A 23,611-nucleotide genomic window follows, 5' to 3' on the forward strand; every position below is an offset into this window, starting at 1 on the left:
CACTGACTCCACAAATAACAGGCCAAGGACATCAGCCATTTATTGAAAATGTTAGGGGCCTGGGGTCAGAAACAGGAAATAGTGCTCTTCCTTGCCTCAAGACTAAAACACAGTATGATGCAACACAACATTAGCATGGATGAAATCATCAGTAGGGGAAACAACAGCGGTGTTTCTCAACATTTATTTTCAGATGTAATATTAAATCAGAGCACCGTTACATAAATGTGATGCAATTACATTTTAGTTAGAAGTTAGATTGACAGATATGCTCAAAGAGATTGTAGCAAACAGCAGACAAAAAAACACAATGATAGTGTACACACACACACCATATAAACACAAATATAAACTGAACACTTTGGTACTTTAGCTGCTAAGTATTCTGACTTCAGAGTCATGTATTTAATATTTCTCTACTAAACCAATTACTACTTAGTTAACTTTTACAATTAGATATGCATAATATTGGCACAAGCTTGTTAAAATAAAATATACCTTTTCATAAAATATATATTGATTTAAATTCAAATTGTAATCTAATCAAAGTTGCACGTTGCACCTTTAGGGCATTTTTAGCCTGACTAAGTTATAATATCCAGCACTGATATTACACTTATGGAAAAACATATACCTTCTTGCTCATACAAAATATAGAAAAGGAACAGCTTTTACGATTGGAGGTTCTCATATCATAACATGTGCTAAAAGTTCCATTGAAGAAAATGTATGGCATGGCATGGAGTATTGCTGACTGTGGTGCATTCATAGAGAGATATATATATATATATATATTCCTATTATAGGCTAGTCAGTAAATGGGTATATATGTAAACATTGGAGATATAGTGTGGGGGACATCCTGTAAAGAAAGCTGACATGGTTCCTCTAGTCGCTCCCTCCACACAGCTTTAACAGCAGTTTCTTATAGTCCCCTGAAGTGTCTCCCTGTCATAGACAACAACAAACACATCAACAAACTAGTCCAGAACATCATACTAGAATGCCTAACCTGCTCTATAGCAGTAGCATTATTGGAGGTACTGGTGTGTGTATGTGTGTTTAAATTTGTGTTGTGATGAGGAGAGATACTTACAGAGATGTCTGTGTGAAGCGACTTGCCGTATGTCTTGACGTATTCCTGACGGATATCCAACATGTCCACCTCAGAACGGGTCACCATTATCCGAATCAGGGTTTTGTCCTTGGTCCCGGCCCCCTGAGAAAACACACACACACACACACACACACACACACACACACACACTGGACCTTAGCACTTATTTAAAGAGTATAGTTATCAGAAGCAATTACTGTAATAACAATGTAATTTCATTGGGACTGGGAAAGTGAAAATGTAGTGAGTGTAAACAGCGTTCACTTATCAGTCGTGGACAGTTTTGTTATTCTGTGCTGTATGTACAGTATGTTGTAATCAGTCCAGACAGACAGACACAAACAGAAACGGGGCGTGACTTACCTTCATGGCCTTGTAAAGTCTCTCAGCAAAGTAGGCGGGTGTGTTCTTAATACACTTGACTGGAACACGGAGAGAGCAGAGGGTTAGAATGAACCTTAGTAGGCGGGTGTGTTCTTAATACACTTGACTGGAACACGGAGAGAGCAGAGGGTTAGAATGAACCTTAGTAGGCGGGTGTGTTCTTAATACACTTGACTGAAACACGGAGAGACTGATAACATGGCCCAGTCTGTTTGTGCTACAATGCCAACTCCTTGTCAGTCATTGTCATGCCAAATGTTTAGCTTGAAAATGAAAGCTATTGAGCTGGCAAGAGCACAAACAGACTTGAGACAAGGTGACTGATACCGTGTGTTGAAGGAAACTCTCAAAAACAAACAAAACTAACGGTTAAAAATGATATGAAGGGATAAAACTGAAAAGATTGTCAAGTCATATCTGAAACCGGAACTTGAAAATACTCTGAGTGTACAAAACATAACAAATATTGAGTTGCACCACCCCCTTTTGCCCGCAGAACAGCCTCAATTCGTCGGGGCATGGACTCTACAAGGTGTCGAAAGTGTTCCACAGGGCTGCTGGCCAATGTTGGCTCCAATGTTTCCAACAGTTGTGACAAGTTGGTTGGATGTCCTTTGGGTGGTGGACCATTCTTTATACACACGGGAAAATGTTAAGCGTGAAAAACCCAGCAGTGTTGCAGTTCTTCACACAAACTGATGTGCCTGGCACCTACTACCATACCCCTTTCAAAAGCCCTTAAATATTTTATTTTGGGTATTCACCCTCTGAATGGCACACATACACAATCCATGTCTCAATTGTCTCAAGGCCTAAAAATCCTTCTTTAACCTGTCTCCTCCCCTTCATCAAAACTGATTGAAGTGGATTTAACAAGTGACATCAATAAGGGATCACAGCTTTCACCTGGATTCACCTGGTCAGTCTATATCATGGAAAGAGTTCATAATGTTTTGTATACTCAGTGTATATGAAAATATATGAATGTAGTTTCATAAACACAGTCAGAAGCGTGAAATACATTTTGAAACATCACATCAACATGACTTCTGTACAGACAAACACCATGCACAATGGAACAAGCAAACAACACATCATTACTATGAAGTGTGTATGACGAGTGAGCATCTCTTGATACAAAGTCAGATAACAACAACGATGTCATCCAGTCAAAAGAATCTAAAAGCAGGTTACTGTACCATTAACCGGAGCAACGAAAGCCAAGTGAAGGAAAACAACAACAACAATTACTCATCCAGACAGCAACAGTGTGACAACTCACATATTATTTTAGCATCTTCTATAACATCTTTTCACAATAAGAATGAGTAAGCTATGGGTGTTAACACATAAAAAAGAAATTCCCCGCTACTGTTACGTCAAACGGTGAAACCCCATACAGTAATTGGGTGGAACCATTGTTAAAGTATTTTTTGGGCAATCCCCTATACATACATCTGGGTATTTCACTCTGTGTGTGTGCTGTTATGGGTGTGACATAGAGTGTTAGTATGTGTTTGCGTAGAGACGTGTAGGTGTGACCTGCATGGGTGTGTGTTAACCAAAAGGTGTCCTCTTACCCACGGCCACCATTCCACTCTCCAGGTCTCCAGACATTTCTCTGTCGATGCTCTTCTCTAGGTCTCTGCCACACATCTGCTGATACTCATGGAACACTGCACATATGCACGCACATGGGCGCACACACACACACACACACACACACACACACACACACACACACACACACACACACACACACACACACACACACACACACACACACAGAGAGAGATAAGGTAATGGCAAAAGCTATGAATCAAGATAAGCGGACAGCACCAGAGGACTGATATTTCATATACACTCAGTGGGCATCAGGTACCGGGTCAGACCCCTTTTGCCTCCAGAACAGCCTGAATTCCTCGGGGCATGGATTCTACAAGGTGTGGCGTTCAAACGTTGCTCAATTGGTATCAAGGGACCTAACATGTGCCAGGAAAACATTCCCTATGCCATTACACCACCAGCCTGTACCGTTGATACCAGGCAGGATGTGTCCATGGACTCATGCTGCTTACGCCAAATCCTGACTCGGCCATCAGCATGATGCAACAGGAACTGGGATTTGTCAGACCAGGCAATATTTTTTCACTCCTTAATTGTTCAGAGTTGGTGATCGCGTGCCCACTGGAGTTGCTTTTTTTGTAGCTGATAGGAATCCGGTGTGGTCGTCTGCTGCAATAGCCCATCCGTGACAAGGACCGATGAGTTGTGCATTCCGAGATGCTGTTCTGCACACAACTGTTGTACTGCGCTGTTATCTGCCTGTTTGTGGCCAGCATGCTAGCTTGCACGATTCTTGCCATTCTCCTTCGACCTCTCATCAACAAGCTGTTTTCGCCCACAGGACTGCCACTGACTGGATGTTTTTTGTTTGTCCCACAGTTTTCTGTAAACCCTAGAGGGCAGCCGTTTCTGAGATACTGGCACCAGTGCGCCTGACACTGAAGACCATACTATGCTCAGTCATTTAGGTCACTAGTTATGCCCATTCTACCGTAGATTCGAACAGTAACTGAATGCTTCGATGCCTGTCTGCCTGCTTGCTTTATATAGCAAGCCACGGCCACCTTACTCACCGTCTGAAGGAGTGAACCATATTCGTGAACGGGTGGTGTACCTAATAAACTGGCAGGTGAGTGTACATTTCATTGATATTTGACTTCTGTTGTCACAGTACCATCCATCTCCCCTGTAGTTACCTGCTCTGAGGTGGGGTTTGCTCCTGGCACACAGGATGGCATTGAACTTGGACTCATCTGTTCCCACCTTGTTCTCTCCAGCAGCATATAGGGCCTGGACAGAGAGCACACAATACACACAGGCATCTTTCAATGAGCAGGTAGCGATTTAAAGTATGCCGTGTAGGGTCCTGAGTTTTTCCTGCTCAAAATGAATGAAAAACACCTGTCCCTAAGTATGTTGATGACACAATACAGTATGTAGATTAGACATCACAAGGTTCATTATAGATAAGAAATGGCAATTTACCTGGGCATCTTGTTTGGCTACAGAGATGTCCACTGTCTCTCTTTCATCTCGATTACCCTGAGAGCACAAACACAACACATAATCAGGGCCGGCTGCAGGCAACATAAGCGATCGCTTAGGGACCCCGACTGGAACTGTTGAGAGTTGGAATAGTAGAATACTCAACGTGCAAGTTAGACATTTGGTTGTGCATCAGCAGTTTTTCTCTTGTTTTTTAAGTCACTGACAGTCACTCAATTAACCATGTCAGCCAACAATTAGGTTAGTAAATTAGTCCAGCCAGTTATCTAAACCTTGTAGTGTTAATGGCTGAATACTGACCGGGCACGCAGGGCCCTGACCTCCAGGGGGCCCCATTGATTTTGTTAGTGACTCTCACTCAGATATCACTAACATGGCATAAGTCATGGCAAAATGTGTAGAATTGCAGGAAATCTGTTACAAAACCGCACAAATGTATCTCTGAATTGCATGAGTAGAATTGCATGAAATGTGTTATAAAATTGCAAAAATACCTCTCCGCCCCATGGCAAAATGTGTATAACCTGAGAAAGCTTGCATTAAAACTGCAACATTTTCTCTACAACCCGTGGCAAAATGTTTAGAGTTGCAGGAAATGTACTTTAAAATAGCATTTCTCTCTGCCGTCAAGAGGGGGGCACTCAATTATTTTGCCTGCTTGGTGGGGGGCCCCACAACCAAATCTCGTTTAAGGCTCCCAAAAGGCTAGAACCGGCCCTGCACATAATGAATCAAACATCTACAGATGAAGTCGGAAGTTTACATACACTTAGGTTGGAGTCATTAAAACTCGTTTTTCAACCACTCCACAAATTTCTTGTTAACAAACTATATTTTTGGCAAGTCGGTTAGGACATCTACTTTGTGCATGACACAAGTCATTTTTTCAACAATTGTTTACAGACAGATTATTTCACTTATAATTCACTGTATCACAATTCCAGTGGGTCAGAAGTTTACATAAACTAAGTTGACTGTGCCTTTAAACAGCTTGGAAAATACCAGAAAACGATGTCATGGCTTTAGAAGCTTCTGATATGCTAATTGACATCATTTCAGTCAATTGGAGGTGTACCTGTGAATGTATTTCAAGGTCTACCTCCAAACTCAGTGCCTCTTTGCTTGACATCATGGGAAAATCAAAAGAAATCAGCAAAGACCACAGAAAAGAAATTGTAGACCTCCACATGTCTGGTTCATCATTGGGAGCAATTTCCAAATGCCTGAAGGTACCACGTTCATCTGTACAAACAATAGTACGCAAGTATAAACACCATGGGACCTTGTGAAGATACCTCTCAGGAAGGAGACGCGTTCTGTCTCCTAGAGATGAACGTACCTTGGTGCAAAAAGTGCAAATCAATTCCAGAACAACAGCAAAGGACCTTGTGAAGATGCTGGAGGAAACAGGTACAAAAATTTCTATATCCACAGTAAAACAAGTCCTATATCGACATAACCCGAAAGGCCGCTCAGCAAGGAAGAAGCCACTGCTCCAAAACCGCCATAAAAAAGCCAGACTACGGTTTGCAACTGCACATGGGGACAAAGATTGTACTTTTTGGAGAAATGTCCTCTGGTCTGATGAAACAAAAATAGAACATTTTGGCCATAATGACCATTGTTATGTGTTGCGGAATAAGGGGGAGGCTTGCAAGCCGAAGAACACCATCCCAACCGTGAAGCACCGGGTGGTAGCATCATGTTGTGGGGGTGCTTTGCTGCAGGAGGGACTGGTGCACTTCACAAAATAGATGGCATCATGAGGGAGGAAAAATATGTGGATATATTGAAGCAACATCTGAAGACATCAATCAGGAAGTTAAAGCTTGGTCGCAAAAGGGTCTTCCAAATGGACAATGACCCCAAGCATACTTCCAAAGTTGTGGCAAAATGGCTAACGACAACAAAGTCAAGGTATTGGAGTGGCCATCACAAAGCCCTGACCTCAATCCTATAGAAAATCTGTGGGCAGAACTGGAAAAGCGTGTGCGAGCAAGGAGGCCTACAAACCTGACTCACTTACACCAGCTCTGTCAGGAGGAATGGGCCAAAATTCATCCAACTTATTGTGGGAAGCTTGTGGAAGGCTACCCGAAACGTTTGACCCAAGTTAAACAATTTAAAGGCAATGCTACCAAATACTAATTGAGTGTATGTAAACTTCTGACCCACTGGGAATGTGATGAAAGAAATAAAAGCTGAAATAACTCACTCTCTCTATTATTATTCTGACATTTCACATTCTTAAAATAAAGTGGTGATTCTAACTGACCTAAAACAATGTCAGGAATTGTGAAAAACTGAGTTTAAATGTATTTGGCTAAGGTTTATGTAAACCTCCGACTTCAACTGTATGTACTGTATGTATTCCTATGTATATGTATTTCTAATGTATACATTATTCTACATCTATGGGCCATAGTCTGTACCTGGGCCAGAGATATGAGGAGTCTACGGAAGTGTCCTGAGGTGTCCCCACTGATGGCATCTTCCAGTGACTTCTTATTCTCTGAAATAACACACACAGCTTTCTTACACAGCACAGTACAGAGCAGTACACAACTCATATTTATTTCAAAGGTTTTTTCCTCAACGCTATTTGTAGTCCCTGTAGTGTGTGTCTACCTGAGGAACTTACCGGTCTTGTAGACCATGTTGATCTCTCTGATCTCTGCGTTGGAGCGAGAGGACAAGATCTCTATCAGACAAGCCTCGTCTGTCCCTGCACCCTGTCAGAACATACAGTAGAGAACAGTTGGTAGGTTTACGACATGAATATCACTATTTCTCTGTTCGTTAAACTAGTTTAGCTAGTTGTGTCAAACACAAAACAAAAACATTCCACTTGTTTGCATGTACGAACACAAACACACACACACAGGCTAAGAGAGTATATCCATGTCAGTGATTATGAAAACCCTTTCACAAACCTTAATGGCCTCCTTGAGTTCGTATGCATCAAGCTGGGCTGGGGTCTTCAACATGGCCAGCACCAGCTTCTCAAAGTTCCCTGACAGCTCTGACTTCAGATCCTTAACCAGATCCTAGGAAGGTAAGGGGATACAAGCTTGGTATAATGTAATGCTAACCAAGTAATTCTTGAGTTGGGCTGGTGCTCAGCGGTACAGAGAACAAGCACTTTCCCTGTTCTATAACTTAAATATCGGCACCGTCATTTTCTGTACTGCTTGAGTACTGGCAACTCTTTTAGAATATTGGTTGTAAAATATGATAAGTAACAGCAAATATATAGAAAGAGTACCGGAACCCAAAATGAGTGGCGGGACCTAGTTCAGTCCACTTCAAGCATTAATGCTATCTGTGTTCAACTGCTGTGCCATGTGTGTTCCGCGTACTGCTATAATGGGGTCTGAGGGAATCAAGTCCTCCAGCTATGTCGTTTACTGGCAGAACCATCAGCTGCTGTTCAGATATACCCTCTGACCCTCCCTGACCCTCACATATTCAGATCATTGTATGATGCTGTAACACTCATTATATTCATTTGTTCCATAATAACAACTTAGATAAATAAAGTATCACGTTTTTAAATGTAACTGTATTACCTTTCCGTAGGAAGTTTTGAAGGCCGCGAGCATGGGAACACGCTGTATATTTGAGCGACTCCCTAGCAGGTCTATGATGGCCTGTTCATCAGTACCTGTAGGACAAGTTCCCTGTCAGAACACATATTCAAAACTGCCCATCCATTTCTCTTCATGAGTTTATAACATCATTTTTTTACTAGTATAGCTAAGCAAATATCATTACCATGTCTTCATACATAATTAAGTCATTCAAAGACTGGGGCTCAATGATAGAAGGCAATGTAATTGCTAGTGTTGAATTTACCTATCCATTCCTTTCAGATCTACACAAGTGCGTATTGTATAAGGTTACTGACAAGGGGTTGTTTCTAGACAGGGCCTATTCTCTCGTGACATCTGGCCATTACGCATGTAATATTTGTTTCTGGTTCCAAGATTAGATAGGGCTTAATGTATGCTCGGCCCTTATTTATGTGCTCTCTGACACCTGGAGTCGGAAGACAGGAGACAATGCCAAAGGACTAGTCAGCCCTTCCCCCCTCCAAGGGGCCAAAATGTTTCTCTCTGTTACAGTATTCAGAAGACTGACTATTGAATGTGACTGAATAATACTATAGTATCCATGTTTGGTATATATCTGAAACATGTTCACGAGGATAACTCTGATGCTAACTATGTGCATGTATGATCTCTGTGGTTACTTGTATCTGTACAGGGTGAAATCTGAATTACTATATGCAAAAAGGTTTTAAGGTCCTCTCAGGAATTCTGTCATATTTACACTGGTCTCATCCCCCACAGAAGCATTTAAATGCTGTGACACCCTGCGGAGATTGGGCCTTGGTGGTCAGATTACACTGTAAACTTTGTATCGCTTGATTGATCAAAGGTGATTGGATCTGGGTTGAAAGGATACACCTTCAGATGTTATAAATGGAATGAAATGCCTTTGTTCTGTCTCTTATCCTGTATCCAGTCCATGGAGGAAGGTTGTATGATCAATTCTCATTTCCTCGGCTTCTAGGCCTCGGGCTAGTAAGCATCTCTTTGTCCATGCTTTGCCTTGTAAGTTAACCTGAGAATCTATACTACCGGTCAAAAGTTTTAGAACACCTACTCATTCAAGGGTTTTCATTTATTTTTGATATTTTCTACATTGTAGACTAATAGTGAAGACATCAAAACTATGAAATAACACATATAGAATCATGTAGTAACCGAAAGTGTTAAACAAATCTAAATATATTTTATATTTGAGATTCTTCAAAATAGCCACCCTTTGCCTTGATGACAGCTTTGCACGCTCTTGGCATTCTCTCAATCAGCTTCATTTTAATTTTTTTAAATATAAAATACATTTTGATTTACTTAACACTGTTTTAGTTACTATATGATTCCATGTGTGTTATTTCATAGTTTTGATGTCTTCACTATTATTCTACAATGTAGTAAATAGTCAAAATAAAGAAAAACCCTGGAATGAGTGTTCTAAAACTTTTGACCGGTAGTGTATATGCCTACAATAATGCTTTGTTAACGTCAGTATAACCTTGTACCTTAAGCTTTATGTCTTGTATGTCAACCCATTCATTTTACAGTTATGAAATAATACTTGCTTTGATATTCGCTTCCCATGACCATTCCTTAGTCAGCTAAACGCATTATACTCGATTGCACATGGTTCAATTGTAGTCTTTTGCATATTGCTAATTATCTTTATGAGTCAGATAAACATTTTATTGGCCAATTGCTTAGTCTTATTACGAGTCACATGTGAGGTATTTATAATATCATACACACTGTATATTCAAATGTCAAATATTGCTGTCCACTACATTAACTCAATCACTGGACCAATGTATAAAAGGTTAGGGGTTGTTTCTGGACAGAGTCTAACTCACTCACTAGACTCTAGTATAAGGGGCTAGGGGTTGTTTCTGGACAGGGTCTAACTCACTCACTAGACTCTAGTATAAGGGGTTAGGGGTTGTTTCTGGACAGAGTCTAACTCACTCACTAGACTCCAGTATAAGGGGCTAGGGGTTGTTTCTGGACAGGGTCTAACTCACTCACTAGACTCCAGTATAAGGGGCTAGGGGTTGTTTCTGGATGGGGTCTAACTCACTCACTAGACTCCAGTATAAGGGGCTAGGGGTTGTTTCTGGACAGAGTCTAACTCACTCACGAGACTCCAGTATAAGGGGCTAGGGGTTGTTTCTGGACAGGGTCTAACTCACTCACGAGACTCCAGTATAAGGGGCTAGGGGTTGTTTCTGGACAGGGTCTAACTCACTCACTAGACTCCAGTATAAGGGGCTAGGGGTTGTTTCTGGACAGAGTCTAACTCACTCACTAGACTCCAGTATAAGGCGCTAGGGGTTGTTTCTGGACAGGGTCTAACTCACTCACTAGACTCCAGTATAAGGGGTTAGGGGTTGTTTCTGGACAGAGTCTAACTCACTCACGAGACTCCATTATAAGGGGTTAGGGGTTGTTTCTGGACTGGGCCTATTTAACCAACTCACCAAAGCCCTTCATGGCTTTCCTCAGAACTTCCACATCTCTCAGTGGGTCTGCTCCTGGAAAATCCTTGATGGTTCCCCGGAATCCTCTCTGAAAGAAAAGGGAATTAATCCAGAATGTAACCTGATTGCTTTACACTGTCAGTGTTATTTGCCAGTAAAACTCCTGGCAAAATCTCTTATAAGAGTATAAAAAATATCTCAAGAAGAGTAAGAAAATGATAGAAGCCCAATCAATATTAGTGCAGAACATTTAGGTATTGAAGTTTAAACCCTTGGATAAAGTATAGACCCTTAACCAGATGTATACCTGTCCTAAAATGGTCTTTTGAAGGACTATTGTCACCAATAGGGTGAAATCTTCCCAGTGTATCTTACATTGATGGCAGGAGAGACGGGAATGGCTCCACCTCCAGGCATGGACGGGTTGGGCGACGGGGCTTGAGGATACACTGGCATGGGCTGATTAGGCGCTGGTCCTCCTCCGTAACCAGGCATGGAGGGGTTGGGTGAGGGTGCCCGTGGGTAGCCAGGCATGGGCTGGCCTGGATAGCCCATGCCTGGGCCTTGAGGCTGGGGCATCTGCCCTCCTGGCTGTGGGTACATACCATGGGGCTGTTGGTTAGGGGGCTGGGGGGCAGGGTGGGGGTATCCACCAGGGGTGAACATGGCTGCGGAGATCGGGTTGGCATGTGATTGGAGCAGAAGTGGGCATCCAATAAAATGTGCAGGAAGCTGATTGGTTTCAATTAATCTGCAAGCAAAGCTGTTTTGTAGATAATCAATTATGTATTATAGATGTTGATTAAACATCTGCTTTAGTTTTTTTAATAAAGAGAAAATAAAAGACAATGCAAAAAAGAAATGATACAAAACATGGAGTTTTGAGGGATTACAACAGTGAAAGAGAAGGTTGCAGCAAATGATTATGTTTTTGAAGCACTATCTTAGCTAATAAACATGAGCTACATTATTTTAGTCATGAGAGAGAGACTATTAAGGAAGGTTAACAAGAAAGCTGCAACATAGATAAATATGAGAAAAAGATGACCTGGGTAAAAAGTCTTATCGGTCAATAATTGGGTTGTGATTTCCATTATTGGCCTTGCAATTCGGAGGGGGGGGGGGGGGGGGGTGTTGTACTGTATTTTCATGCCAGACTTACAATGGCTGGGAGATTGCCTGCGTTGAATCCAGGGTTGGACAGATTATCAAGACCAAAGGTGGGGAAACCAGCACCACCTCCCCAACTATCTGTAACATAGATGGGCATGCCACTAAACTGTTTATGGCAAATCACTGACAAATTGCTATGTACTATTACTACTGTTTTACTACAGTTTGGACTGTTTTGCTTTGATGTTGTGGTTGTATATGATTGTAGTCAACCAATCAAGTAATTGATTAATCAATCAATCAATAAATCCTTCAATCAGCTGTTACCAGAAACCAGAAGATAATTGTTATGTTTTAAATAGAACATAGAAAGTGCTTAAACTTCATACTAGAGAAGTTTTAACAAATATCTGGTATTGCTGCTAGGGCAGAGAGGTAAAGAAATGGGTCAGTATTAAATTGGCTTTGGAATGAGACACCAGGACTAGCAATAAACGCACTTGCCAATTCTAGTCAGCAGAGTGATACTCACGGCACACAGAATGGGAGTACTATGTGAGTCACAAGTTGGTCTGTGAGTGTTGTCTCTCAGCACAGCGAAGGTTGTTTAGAGAATAATAAAACATATAAAACATGCTGTGTGTGCATATATTAGGCATATAATGATCTGTTGTCCTGACGCCTTACCTGCTGGGGGTATGGCTGGGTACCCTCCAGCTCCAGGCTGTGGTGGATAGCCACCAGCCTGTGGGGGGTAACCACCAGCCTGTGGGGGGTAGCCTCCTGCCTGTGGGGGGTAGCCTCCTGCCTGTGGGGGGTAGCCTCCTGCCTGGGGTGGGTAACCTCCTGCCTGGGGTGGGTAACCTCCTGCCTGGGGTGGGTAGGCGCCCGGCTGAGGGGGATAGGCTCCGGCTTGGGGTGGGTATCCTGGATAACTCATGGTTTATGGTCTGAAATATGGAAAAATATCGAAATGTAAGGCCTATTTTTTATGTGTAAATGCATTCTGTTCAGAGTTTTTCTGTTCCGGGTTAAGTTATGATGACAGGAAAATGCAGTGGGCCACTCCCCTCTCCTCAGGATGACCCATTAAGCATGAATGAATCGTGATTTCCTTGGCTGATGGTTAAATTTTTAACATGGTCAATTTATGGGTAACTGTGTATAAATGGAACAACTACATACATGACATTGAGTATTTTCCTGAAGTTTACAACAAGTAAACTCAGAAATAATATTTTTGGGACACATACAGTGCCTTCAGAAAGTATTAATACCCCTTAACTTATTCCACATTTTGTTGTGTAACAGCCGGAATTCAAAATAGATTTTTTTTCTCACCCATCTACAGACAATAGCCCATAATGACAAAGTGAAAACACTTTTTTAGACATTCTGCACATTTATTGAAAACGAAATACAGAAATCTATCATTTACATAAGTATTCACACCCCTGAGTCAATACATGTTAGAATCACCTTTGGCAGCGATTACAGCTGTGAGTCTCAGAGATTTTCACACCTGGATTGTACAATATTTGCACATTATTCTTTTTTTTTTTAATTCTTCAAACTCTGTCAAGTTGGTTGTTGATCATTGCTAGATGGACATTTTCAAGTCTTGCCATAGATTTTCAAGCCGATTTAAGTCAAAACTGTAACTAGGTCATTCAGGAACATTCAATGACGTCTTAGTAAGCAGCTCCAGTGTATATTTGGCCTTGTGTTTTCAGTTATTGTCCTGCTGAAAGGTGAATTCCTCTCCCAGTATCTGTTGGAAAGCAGACAAAGGTTTTTCAGAAGGATTTTGCCTGTGCTTCGTTCTATTCTGTTTATTTTTATTATAAAAAACTCCCTAGTCCTTGCCGATGACAAGAATAACCATAACATGATGCAGCCACCACCATGCTTAAAAATATGAAGTGGTGCTCAGTGATGTGTTGTGTTGGATTTGCCACAAACATAATGCATTGTATGCTTCGCAGTTTTACTTTAGTTCCTTATTGCAAACAGGATACATGTTTTGGAATATTTTTTATTCTGTACAGGCTTCCTTCTTTTCACTCTGTCATTTAGGTTAGTATTGTTGAGTAATTACAATGTTGTTAATTTGTCCTCAGTTTTCTCCAATCACAGCCATTGAACTCTGCAACTGTTTTAAAGTCACCATTGGCCTCATGGTGAAATCCCTGAGCAGTTTCCTTCATCTCCAGCAACTGAGTTAGGATGGACGCCTGTATCTTTGTAGTGACTGGGTGTATTGATACACCATCCAGTGTAATTATTAACTTCACCATGCTCAAAGGGATTTTCAATGTCTGCTTTTTACCCATCTACCAATAGATGCCCTTCTTTGAGAGGCATTGGAAACCCTCCCTCATCTTTGTATTTAAATCTGTGTTTGAAATTCACTGCTCGACTGAGGGACCTTACAGATAATTATAAGGGGGGGGGGGGGGTTCTGGGGGATTTCCCCCAGAATATTTTAGACATCTTTTTTCTATAATTCTAGTGGGAATCCATATTTATGAAGAGAACCACTGTGGGAACCCTTGTTTATGAAGAGAACCACAGTGGGAATCCATATTTATGAAGAGAACACAACAATTTTTTTGGTTTTGCTACAATAAATTACACTATATATACAAAAGTATGTGGACACCCCTTCAAATTTGTGGATTTGGCTATTTCAGTCACACCTGTTGCTGACAGGTGTTTAAAATCGAGCACACAGCCAGGCAATCTCCATAGACAAACATTGGCAGTAAAATGGCCTTACTGAAGAGCTCAGTGACTTTCCACCTTTCCAAGAAGTCAGTTCGTAAAATGTGTGCCCTGCTAGAGCTACCCCAGTTGACTGTAAGTTCTGTTATCATGAAGTGGAAACGTCTAGGAGCAACAACAGCTCAGCTGCAAAGTGGTAGGCCACACAAACTTGGCTGTTGAAGTGTTGGTTATAAATGTATTGCATCTGAGCACCTAGAGTGTGCGGCTCTCCTTTTCTTTTTCAAGTGTTCTACTCCGCTAGCCAGCACCTTGCCTAAACCAGTGTGCATTTCTTTCGTCTCCAGGCCACACAAGCTCACAGAACAGGACAGTCGAGTGCTGAAGCGTCTGTCCTCAGTTGCAACATCAGCACAAGAACTGTTCGTCGGGAGCTTCATAAAATGGGTTGCCATGGCCGAGCAGCCGCACACAAGCCTAATATCACCATGTACAATGTCAAGAGTTGGCTGGAGGGGTGTAAAGCTCGCTGCCATTGGAATCTGGAGCAGTGGAAACGCCTTCTCTGGAGTGATGAATCACGCTTCACCATCTGGCAGTCCGACGGATGAATCTGGGTTTGGCGGATGCCAGTAGAACGCTACCTGCCCCAATGCATAGTACCAACTGTAAAGTTTGGTGGAGGAGGAATAATGATCTGGGGCTGTTTTTCATGGTTCGGGCTAGGCCCCTATGTTCCAGTGAAGGGAAATCTTAACACTACAGCATACAATAACATTCTGGACGATTCTGTGCTTCCAACTTTGTAGCAACAGTTCGGGTTAGGCCCTTTATCATTTCACAATGCAAGGTCCATACAGAAATGATTTGTCAACAATTGGCTCAGCTTCTTCTGGGTTAGGGGAGGGTTTGACACGCCGGGATGTCCTTATCCCAAACACAATTTGATTTGTAGCCGCGATTTGGCAATGGTGCACTGCTGAGCTCGCATATGGGGCTCAGCCAGGACCATTACCTTTGTAACTGCATAAAAACATTTTACCAATGTGATTTAACCAATTGAAGTTGGAAAATAGACGGCAAAAAAATGCAGTATGGTGTTAAATGCCTGTAAACCGCACATTCTCGTTTCTGATTGGCTAGAAGGGCATTCAATAATGGACATTGAAACCAGATAACGGGACAGTTGGAAAAGGTATCGGGACACCTTGCAATCATGACGCAATATGCACCTACACATACATGCAGACCTTACTTGCTACAACGTTATAGAAAGCTAAACCAACAACTACACAAATTGAAATTATATACATTGTAAACGCTGGTCCAACGAGGAACAAAAACGTATTGATTTGTTTTTGCAGAGACCATCGATTGATGACCTAACGTGGTGAGTGATGAACATGAATGTCTCTGGTCCCTCAAGTCCCTATGCTGTCAAATCCTTCCACATGTTTCTAGTTTGACCAGCTGTTTTCAGGAACGGGCGTCCCCCATTATCTCCAAGGTAATGTACAGAACGTCGGCGTTTATCCCTTACGTTTCATTTTGCTTCTAGCGTAGCATTTGATTTCCAACAGTGATGGTTTGTATAAATCTTGCTCTCTGCCTGTCTGACCTCGGAAACAATGTTTCACTTTTGAAATTTGATCTCGCCCCGGTAACGTTACAGAGAATGCTGTGCCCGAACGAGATAAACTTTTCTGATTCAGGCGAAATCATGCAACACTATTATCATATATGCAATTAAATGGAAATAAAAACCTATAAAAACAGACAAAAATTGAGCGTTTACCGCCCTTCCAGCTGTAGTTTGTAACTTTAATTGGCTAAGTGGGACGACGTTAGCCAGCCTGCTGCATAGCAACCAATGTTTTGCACAGATTAAAATATTTTGTTTTTTGTCCACAGATGGAAGGGTGAAATAGTATAGATTTGCAGAACACATTGCCTAACAATTTGCATAACGCATTACAGGCATCACAAGCATAGCTATGTAAATTCCGTGACAGTGAAGCTTTTGTGATTGGACAGTAAGCATACTGGCGATTGACAGAAAGCAGGACGCACAACAGGCATTACAAGCATAGCTATGTAAATTAAGTGACTTCTGCATTCTAGGCATTGTTCTTGACCCTGATTCAAATTGGCTATTTTGGCACAGTGTTTCTGAGACTATACGTGGGTGCTAACCCTGCTCCGGAGCTAACCCTGGGTTGGTGCTAGCCCACTTTAGAATGGGCAAGTGTGAACACTCACTTAGCCCTGGGCTAAAACCTCCCTTTGGCTAAGGAGGCTCTTAGCCCTGGGCTGGTAAAGTGTGAACACGCCTTGAATTTGCTCGTGGTGCACACAGTTCAAATTATATGTAACACCATTGGACCAACACCATAGGACATAAACCAATTATACAAATTTAACAACAGCACAACAAAATATATAATTGTATTTTGCAGTTGCCTTTTCAATTTAAACACCAGTGGTGCATATTGTGATTTCTAACTGCACTGAACCAAATCAGTGGTGCATCTAGTGATTTCTAACTGCACTGAACCAAATCAGTGGTGCATCTAGTGATTTCTAACTGCACTGAACCAAATCAGTGGTACATCTAGTGATTTCTAACTGCACTGAACCAAATCAGTGGTGCATCTAGTGATTTCTAACTGCACTGAACCAAATCAGTGGTGCATCTAGTGATTTCTAACTGCACTGAACCAAATCAGGGGTGCATCTAGTGATTTCTAACTGCACTGAACCAAATCAGTGGTGCATCTAGTGATTTCTAACTGCACTGAACCAAATCAGTGGTGCATCTAGTGATTTCTAACTGCACTGAACCAAATCAGTGGTGCACTGGAGCAAAGCAAAACTTTGAGTGGGCAAAACCATTCATCTTGAGGTGACTGGGGAGTGGGTGCAAAATACAATCTGTTAATTTCTATATCATATATAAAATTCACATATCTATTTTAATACAGACTAGCTCAAAACATTGCTAATAATTGAAAATGACAAATTACCCAATGGATCATGATAATTTTCTGGTAAAAAAATGTGGAATGCCAGAACATAAGTTTGCACCCCTATTTTGAAAGTGGTGTGTTTGCTGCATTGCTCAGACACGTACAGTGGCAAGAAAAAGTATGTGAAACCGTTGGAATTATCTGGATTTCTGCATAAATTGGTCATAAAATTAGATCTGTTCTTCATCTAAGTCACAACAACTGACAAACACAGTCTGCTTAAACTAATAACACACAAAATATATTGAATACATAATTTCAACATTCAGAGGGTAGGTTGGAAAAAATATGTGAACCCCAAGGCTAATGACTTCTCCAAAAGATAATTGGAGTCAGGAGTCAGCTAACCTGGAGTACAATCATTGAGACGAGATTGGAGATGTTGGTTAGAGCTGATCTGCCCTATAAAAAACACTCACAAAATGTGAGTTTGCTATTCACAAGAAGCATTACCTGATGTAAACCATGCCTCGAACAAAATATATCTCAGAAGACTGAAGATTAAGAATTGTTGACTTGCATAAAGCTGGAAAGGGTTACAAAAGTATCTCTAAAAGCGTTGATGATCATCAGTCCACAGGAAAGACAAATTGTCTATAAATGGAGAACGTTCAGCACTGTTGCTCTCCCTAGGAGTGGCTGTCCTGCAAAGAAGACTGCTAGAGCACAGCACAGAATGCTCAATGAGGTTAAGAAGAATCCAGAGTTTCAGCTAAAGACTTACAGAAATCTCTGGAACATGCTAACATCTCTGTTGACGAGTCTATGATATGTAAAACACTAAACAAGAATGGTGTTCATGGGAGGACACCACGAAAGAAGCCACTACTGTCCAAAAAAAACATTGCTGCACGTCTGAAGTTCGCAAAATAACATCTAGATGTTCCACAGCGCTACTGGCAAAATATTCTGTGGACAGATGAAACTAAAGTTGAGTTGTTTGGAAGGAACACACAACACTATGTGTGGAGAAAAAAGGCACAGAACACCAACATCAAAGACTCATCCCAACTGTAAAGTATGGTGAAAGGGGCATCATGGTTTGGGGCTGCTTTGCTGCCTCAGGGCCTGGACAGCTTGCTATCATCGACAGAAAAATGAATTCCGAAGTTTATCAAGACATTTTGCAGGAGAATGTTATTGTATCTGTCCACCAATTGAAGCTCAACAGAAGTTGGGTGATGCAACAGGACAATGACCCAAAACACAGAAGTAAATGAACAACAGAATGGCTTCAACAGAAGAAAATACACCTTCTGGAGTGGCCCAATCAGAGTCCTGACCTCAACCCGATTGAGATGCTGTGGCATGACCTCAAGATAGCGGTTCACACCAGACATCCCAAGAATATTGCTGAACTGAAACAGTTTTGTGGATGGTCAAAAATTCCTCATGACTGTTGTCCGCAACTAGAGAAAACCTTTGGTTGAGTTTATTGCTGCCAAAGTAGGGTCAACCAGTTATTAAAACCAAGGGTTCACATACTTGTTCCACCCTGCACTGTGATTGTTTACACTGTGTGTTCAATAAAGACATGAAAACATATGATTGTTTGTGTGTTATTAGTTTAAGCAGACTGTGTTTGTCTATTGTTAGATGAAGATCAGATCATATTGTATGACCAGGTAAGTCCAGGTAATTCCAAAGGGTTCACATACTTTTTCTTGCCACTGTATGGTTCCATGGAGGTATTCCTTCTCATCATTTGCATTTTAGTGACAGTGGAAAGAATGACAGACTGTTTTTTGTATTTGAATAGGAACACAGTTGTAGATCAAGGGCCTGTTCCGGAGGATGTAAAGTCAGCCCACTGACATTTACTCCTGAGGTGCTGACCTGTTGCACCCTCGACAACCACTGTGATTATTATTATTATTTGACCCTGCTGGTCATCTATGAACATTTGAACAGCTTGGCCATGTTCTGTTATAATCTCCACCCAGCACAGCCAGAAAAGGACTGGCCACCCCTCATAGCCTGGTTCTTCTCTAGGTTTCTTCCTAGGTTCTGGTCTTTCTAGGGAGTTTTTCCTAGCCACCGTGCTTCTACACCTGCATTGCTTGCTGTTTTAGGCTGGGTTTCTGTACAGCACTTTGAGATATCAGCTGATGTAAGAAGGGCTTTATAAATACATTTGATTTGATTAAAAGTTATAGAATGTTCAGATAGTCATAACTGTTCTACACCATACATTTACGTCTGTCAGATGGAATAGGGAATCATGTCAGCTCTAATCATTGGATTTCATGTCACTGACTACACCCAAGGTGTGCCAACATAAAAAGCACATTCAGTACAAAGTTCAGCAGGGGTGTCAAACTCATTTTATAGTATAATATTTATGGGTTTAAGGACTACATAACTGTTATTACACCGTCACCCATTTAATCTACATTCTTAGAAAGAAAGTGCTATCTATAACAAAAAGGGTACTTTGGCTGTTCCCATAGGAGAACCTTTTAATTAACCCCTTTTGGGTTCCATGTAGAACCCTTTCCACAGAGGGTTCTACATGAAACCCAAAAGAGTTCAACTTGGACCCAAAAAGGGTTCTACCAGGAACCAAAAAGGGTTCTCTTATGGGGACAGTCACAGAACCATTTTTTCTAGGAGTGTACCGCACACAAGTCTTAGACCACAACCTAAAATTAAACTAAGAGAGAAAGCCAAAGTCCAAACACCAGAGGCTAAAGCAATCAACCATGCTTCTCATTTATCTAACCTATCTACAACTAATACTAATTTCAACACAAATGCATTTCTCTTTCTCCTATCAGTGGCCTGAGGTCTATAGATTTCAAGTAAACACGCAACAGTGTAATACAGGAGTGAAATTGTGACACAAAGACTTCAACATAAGAAACCAAAGCATTTGACCAGGACACAAGCTCAGCATACTCACCAAAGCCCATAGGCTATTAACATCCTGTATAATAATCAAACCACAAATCAGTGGCAACTACAGCCTAAATTAAGAAACAGGCTACCAACTGGAACACAATCGCTCTGATAAATTAGAATGAAATGTGGCACCCTTTTATTGATCAAATGTAAGGAACGTTACACATGTATACAGATCTGTGTATAAATATAAGTAGCCATATGGGATCCATATGTGTAAGGCCCTGTAAAGCACACAAATGTTTGCTGGGCGAATGGGAGTAGGTCTTGTGCTGAAGTGTGTGGGCATATTCCCCATGTTCAATATAGAGGTTGACCGATTAATCGGCATGGCCGATGGGCCAATTAATTAGGGCCGATTTCAAGTTTCAAGGGCCTGTTGTCCGGACCTCTGGCAGTCTCTATGGGGGTGCCACAGGGTTCAATTCTCAGGCCGACTCTCTTCTCTGTATACATCAATGATGTCACTCTTGCTGCTGGTGATTCGTTGATCCACCTCTACGCAGATGACACCATTCTGTATACCTCTGGCCCTTCTTTGGACACTGTGTTAACTAACCTCCAGATGAGCTTCAATGCCATACAACTCTCCTTCCGTGGCCTCCAACTGCTCTTAAATGCAAGTAAAACTAAATGCATGCTCTTCAACCGATCACTGCCCGCACCTGCCCGCCCGTCCAGCATCACTACTCTGGACGGTTCTAACTTAGAATATGTGGACAACTACAAATACCTAGGTGTCTGGTTAGACTGTAAACTCTCCTTCCAGACTCACATTAAACCTTTCCAATCCAAAATTAAATCTAGAATCGGCTTCCTAATTCGCAACAAAGCATCCTTCATCCATGCTGCCAAATATACCCTCGTAAAACTGACCATCCTACCGATCCTCGACATCCGCGATGTCATTTACAAAATAGCCTCCAACACTCTCCTCAAAAATTGGATGCAGTCTATCACAGTGCCATCCGTGTTCACTAGCTTTAAGCACCAGCTGTCAGAGCAGCTCACAGATCAGTGCACCTGTACACAGCCCATCTGTAAATAGTCCATCCAACTACCTCGTCCCCATACTGTATTTATTTATCTTGCTCCTTTGCACCCCAGTATTTCTACTTGCACATTCATCTTCTGCACATTCTACCATTCCAGTGTTTAATTGCTATATTGTAATTACTTCACCACCATGGCCTATTTATTGCCTTACCTACCTTATCCTACCTCATTTGCACATGCTGTATATAGACTTTTCCTACTGTATTATTGATTGTATGTTTGATTATTCCAGGTGTAACTTTGTGTTGTTGTATGTGTTGAACTGCTTTGCTTTATCTTGGCCAGGTCGCAGTTGCAAATGAGAACTTGTTCTCAACTAGCCTACCTGGTTAAATAAAGGTGAAATAAAAAATAAAAAAATAAACATGGAATAAATAAGAGAATAACCTAGGCCGGCGCTTATAATAAAGCTTTGGGAATAGCCTATGTAACAGTATAGCTTCCGTCCTTCTCCTCACCCCTACCCGAGCTTGAACCAGGAACCCTCTACACACATTGACGACAGTCACCCTCGAAGCACCGTTACCCATCGCCCCACAAAAGCCGCCAAGCAAGGGAAACAACTATTTCAAGGTCTCAGAGCGAGTGACATCACCAATTGAAACGTTATTAGCGCTCACCCCGCTAACACGGAACCCAAACCGGCTGAGCGCGTGCGCCATCGTGCGCTATCGTGCATACATTTATTTTGTCCCCCTACACCAAACGCGATCACGACACGCAGGTTAAATATCAAAACAAACTCTGAACCAATGACAATGACATTAATTTGGGGACAGGTCGAAAAGCATTAAACATGTATGGCAATTTAGCTAGTTAGCTTGCACTTGCCAGCTAATTTGTCCTATTTAGCTAGCTTGCTGTTGCTAGCTATTTCTACTCCGACAATTAATCCACACATAAAACGGCCAACCGAATCGTTTCTAGTCATCTCTCCTCCTTCCAGGCTTTTTCCATCTTTGAACTTATATGGTGATCACATCTACACTTTCATAGTATTACCATGACAACCGGCAAAACAGTTCGTCTTCAATCGCCCACATGGGTATAACCAATAAGGAGATGGCACGTGGGTACCTGCTTCTATAAACCAATGAGAAGATGGGAGAGGCAGGACATCCAGCGCGATCTGCGTCAGAGCATCGCAGACGTTCGTTGGCGCGCGCGAGCAGTGTGTGTACAATAATTGAATATCATGGATTTCTAAATTTATTTTGTGACGCTCGCGCACGCGACGTGTCCAGTCTGGTCAGCATGTAACTAGCTAGCCATTTCACGACTTTTTAGGCGTAACGTAGCCAGGAAAACTTTAATTTCACGCTTAAAGTTGTAATTTTGCTACATTGTCATGGTTCCGCACTAGGCCTACTAATCGGAAGAAGAAAAGCAAATTTACCGAAGCCGCCTGTCGTTGTCAGGCAAATTACTCAAACATAAATTTCAAGTAGTTCTATAACTAACCATAGGCCTAGCCTACTTTATCATGTTCTCAGTGCAATGAGACATTTTGTTATTATGTATAGCCTTCACGCAAGAAGGCTCGCTAGTAGAGAAATTAATGTATCCAAGCGATGTGTCTAAAACCCGAAAAATGTATTATGCACTATCGCTACTGGAAACGATTAATATATTATAGCTAGTTCAGCTTCGATTTAAGCAAAACATGCATTTAGTTTGTCACTTACTTTTGGTTTGCTGGACGTCTCTTCCTGCCCGCGCTGGTCTATTTTTCAAGCTCAGCCCCTGTATGTATATAACGAAGGTGGGTGGGACTCCTCATACTTTCCAACTCAGTCTCTCATGAATTACTGCACAGTGATGCACTATTGAATGTACAAACGCATGACAGTGACGTGTTCGGTGAATCATCGAGGTAGGGAAAAAGTGACAAATGATGACACATTTGCTCAGTCGTATGCATATGGTGCAATGAGAGGCCACCAGAAAAGAGACGCCGCCTCAGCAGGAGGGTTGACAGACATGTCGAGTAGTTTTGATATCGCGTGTTTGTCTTCAGTTTTTGCTAGAATTTGACTACGACAGCTTCTTGTCAGGGTCTGAAATGTATCTCTTTAATTTCTACCAGACACTTTTTATCTGACACTTATGAAATCTGTTAAACGCTTTATAATTGTAAACACT

General features: G+C 41.7%; 1 protein-coding gene across 2 annotated transcripts; it reads right to left on the reverse strand.

The window, feature by feature from the left end:
- Nucleotides 1-168: 168 nt before the first annotated feature.
- Nucleotides 169-23,298, reverse strand: anxa11a (annexin A11a). 2 transcript variants are annotated; one of them, XM_029698754.1, is made up of 15 exons: nucleotides 23,155-23,297; nucleotides 12,450-12,712; nucleotides 11,812-11,900; nucleotides 11,025-11,240; nucleotides 10,650-10,737; nucleotides 8,143-8,237; nucleotides 7,507-7,620; nucleotides 7,215-7,305; nucleotides 7,006-7,085; nucleotides 4,553-4,609; nucleotides 4,264-4,357; nucleotides 3,082-3,177; nucleotides 1,481-1,539; nucleotides 1,097-1,219; nucleotides 169-948 (listed from the first exon to the last, which is right to left on the reverse strand). In XM_029698754.1, the coding sequence occupies exons 2-15, from the start codon at nucleotides 12,700-12,702 to the stop codon at nucleotides 889-891; spliced, it is 1,515 nt and encodes a 504-aa protein (XP_029554614.1). In that variant the 5' UTR covers nucleotides 12,703-12,712; nucleotides 23,155-23,297; the 3' UTR covers nucleotides 169-888. The 2 variants fall into 2 exon arrangements, with proteins under 2 accessions (XP_029554614.1, XP_029554615.1); XM_029698755.1 differs by lacking the exons at nucleotides 169-948; nucleotides 1,097-1,219; nucleotides 1,481-1,539 and adding an exon at nucleotides 1,546-1,675 and having other exon boundaries at nucleotides 23,155-23,298.
- Between the last annotated feature and the right edge of the window lie 313 nt (nucleotides 23,299-23,611).

The sequence above is a fragment of the Salmo trutta genome, chromosome 18 (genome assembly GCF_901001165.1).
Source record: "Salmo trutta chromosome 18, fSalTru1.1, whole genome shotgun sequence".
Lineage (NCBI taxonomy): Eukaryota > Metazoa > Chordata > Actinopteri > Salmoniformes > Salmonidae > Salmo > Salmo trutta.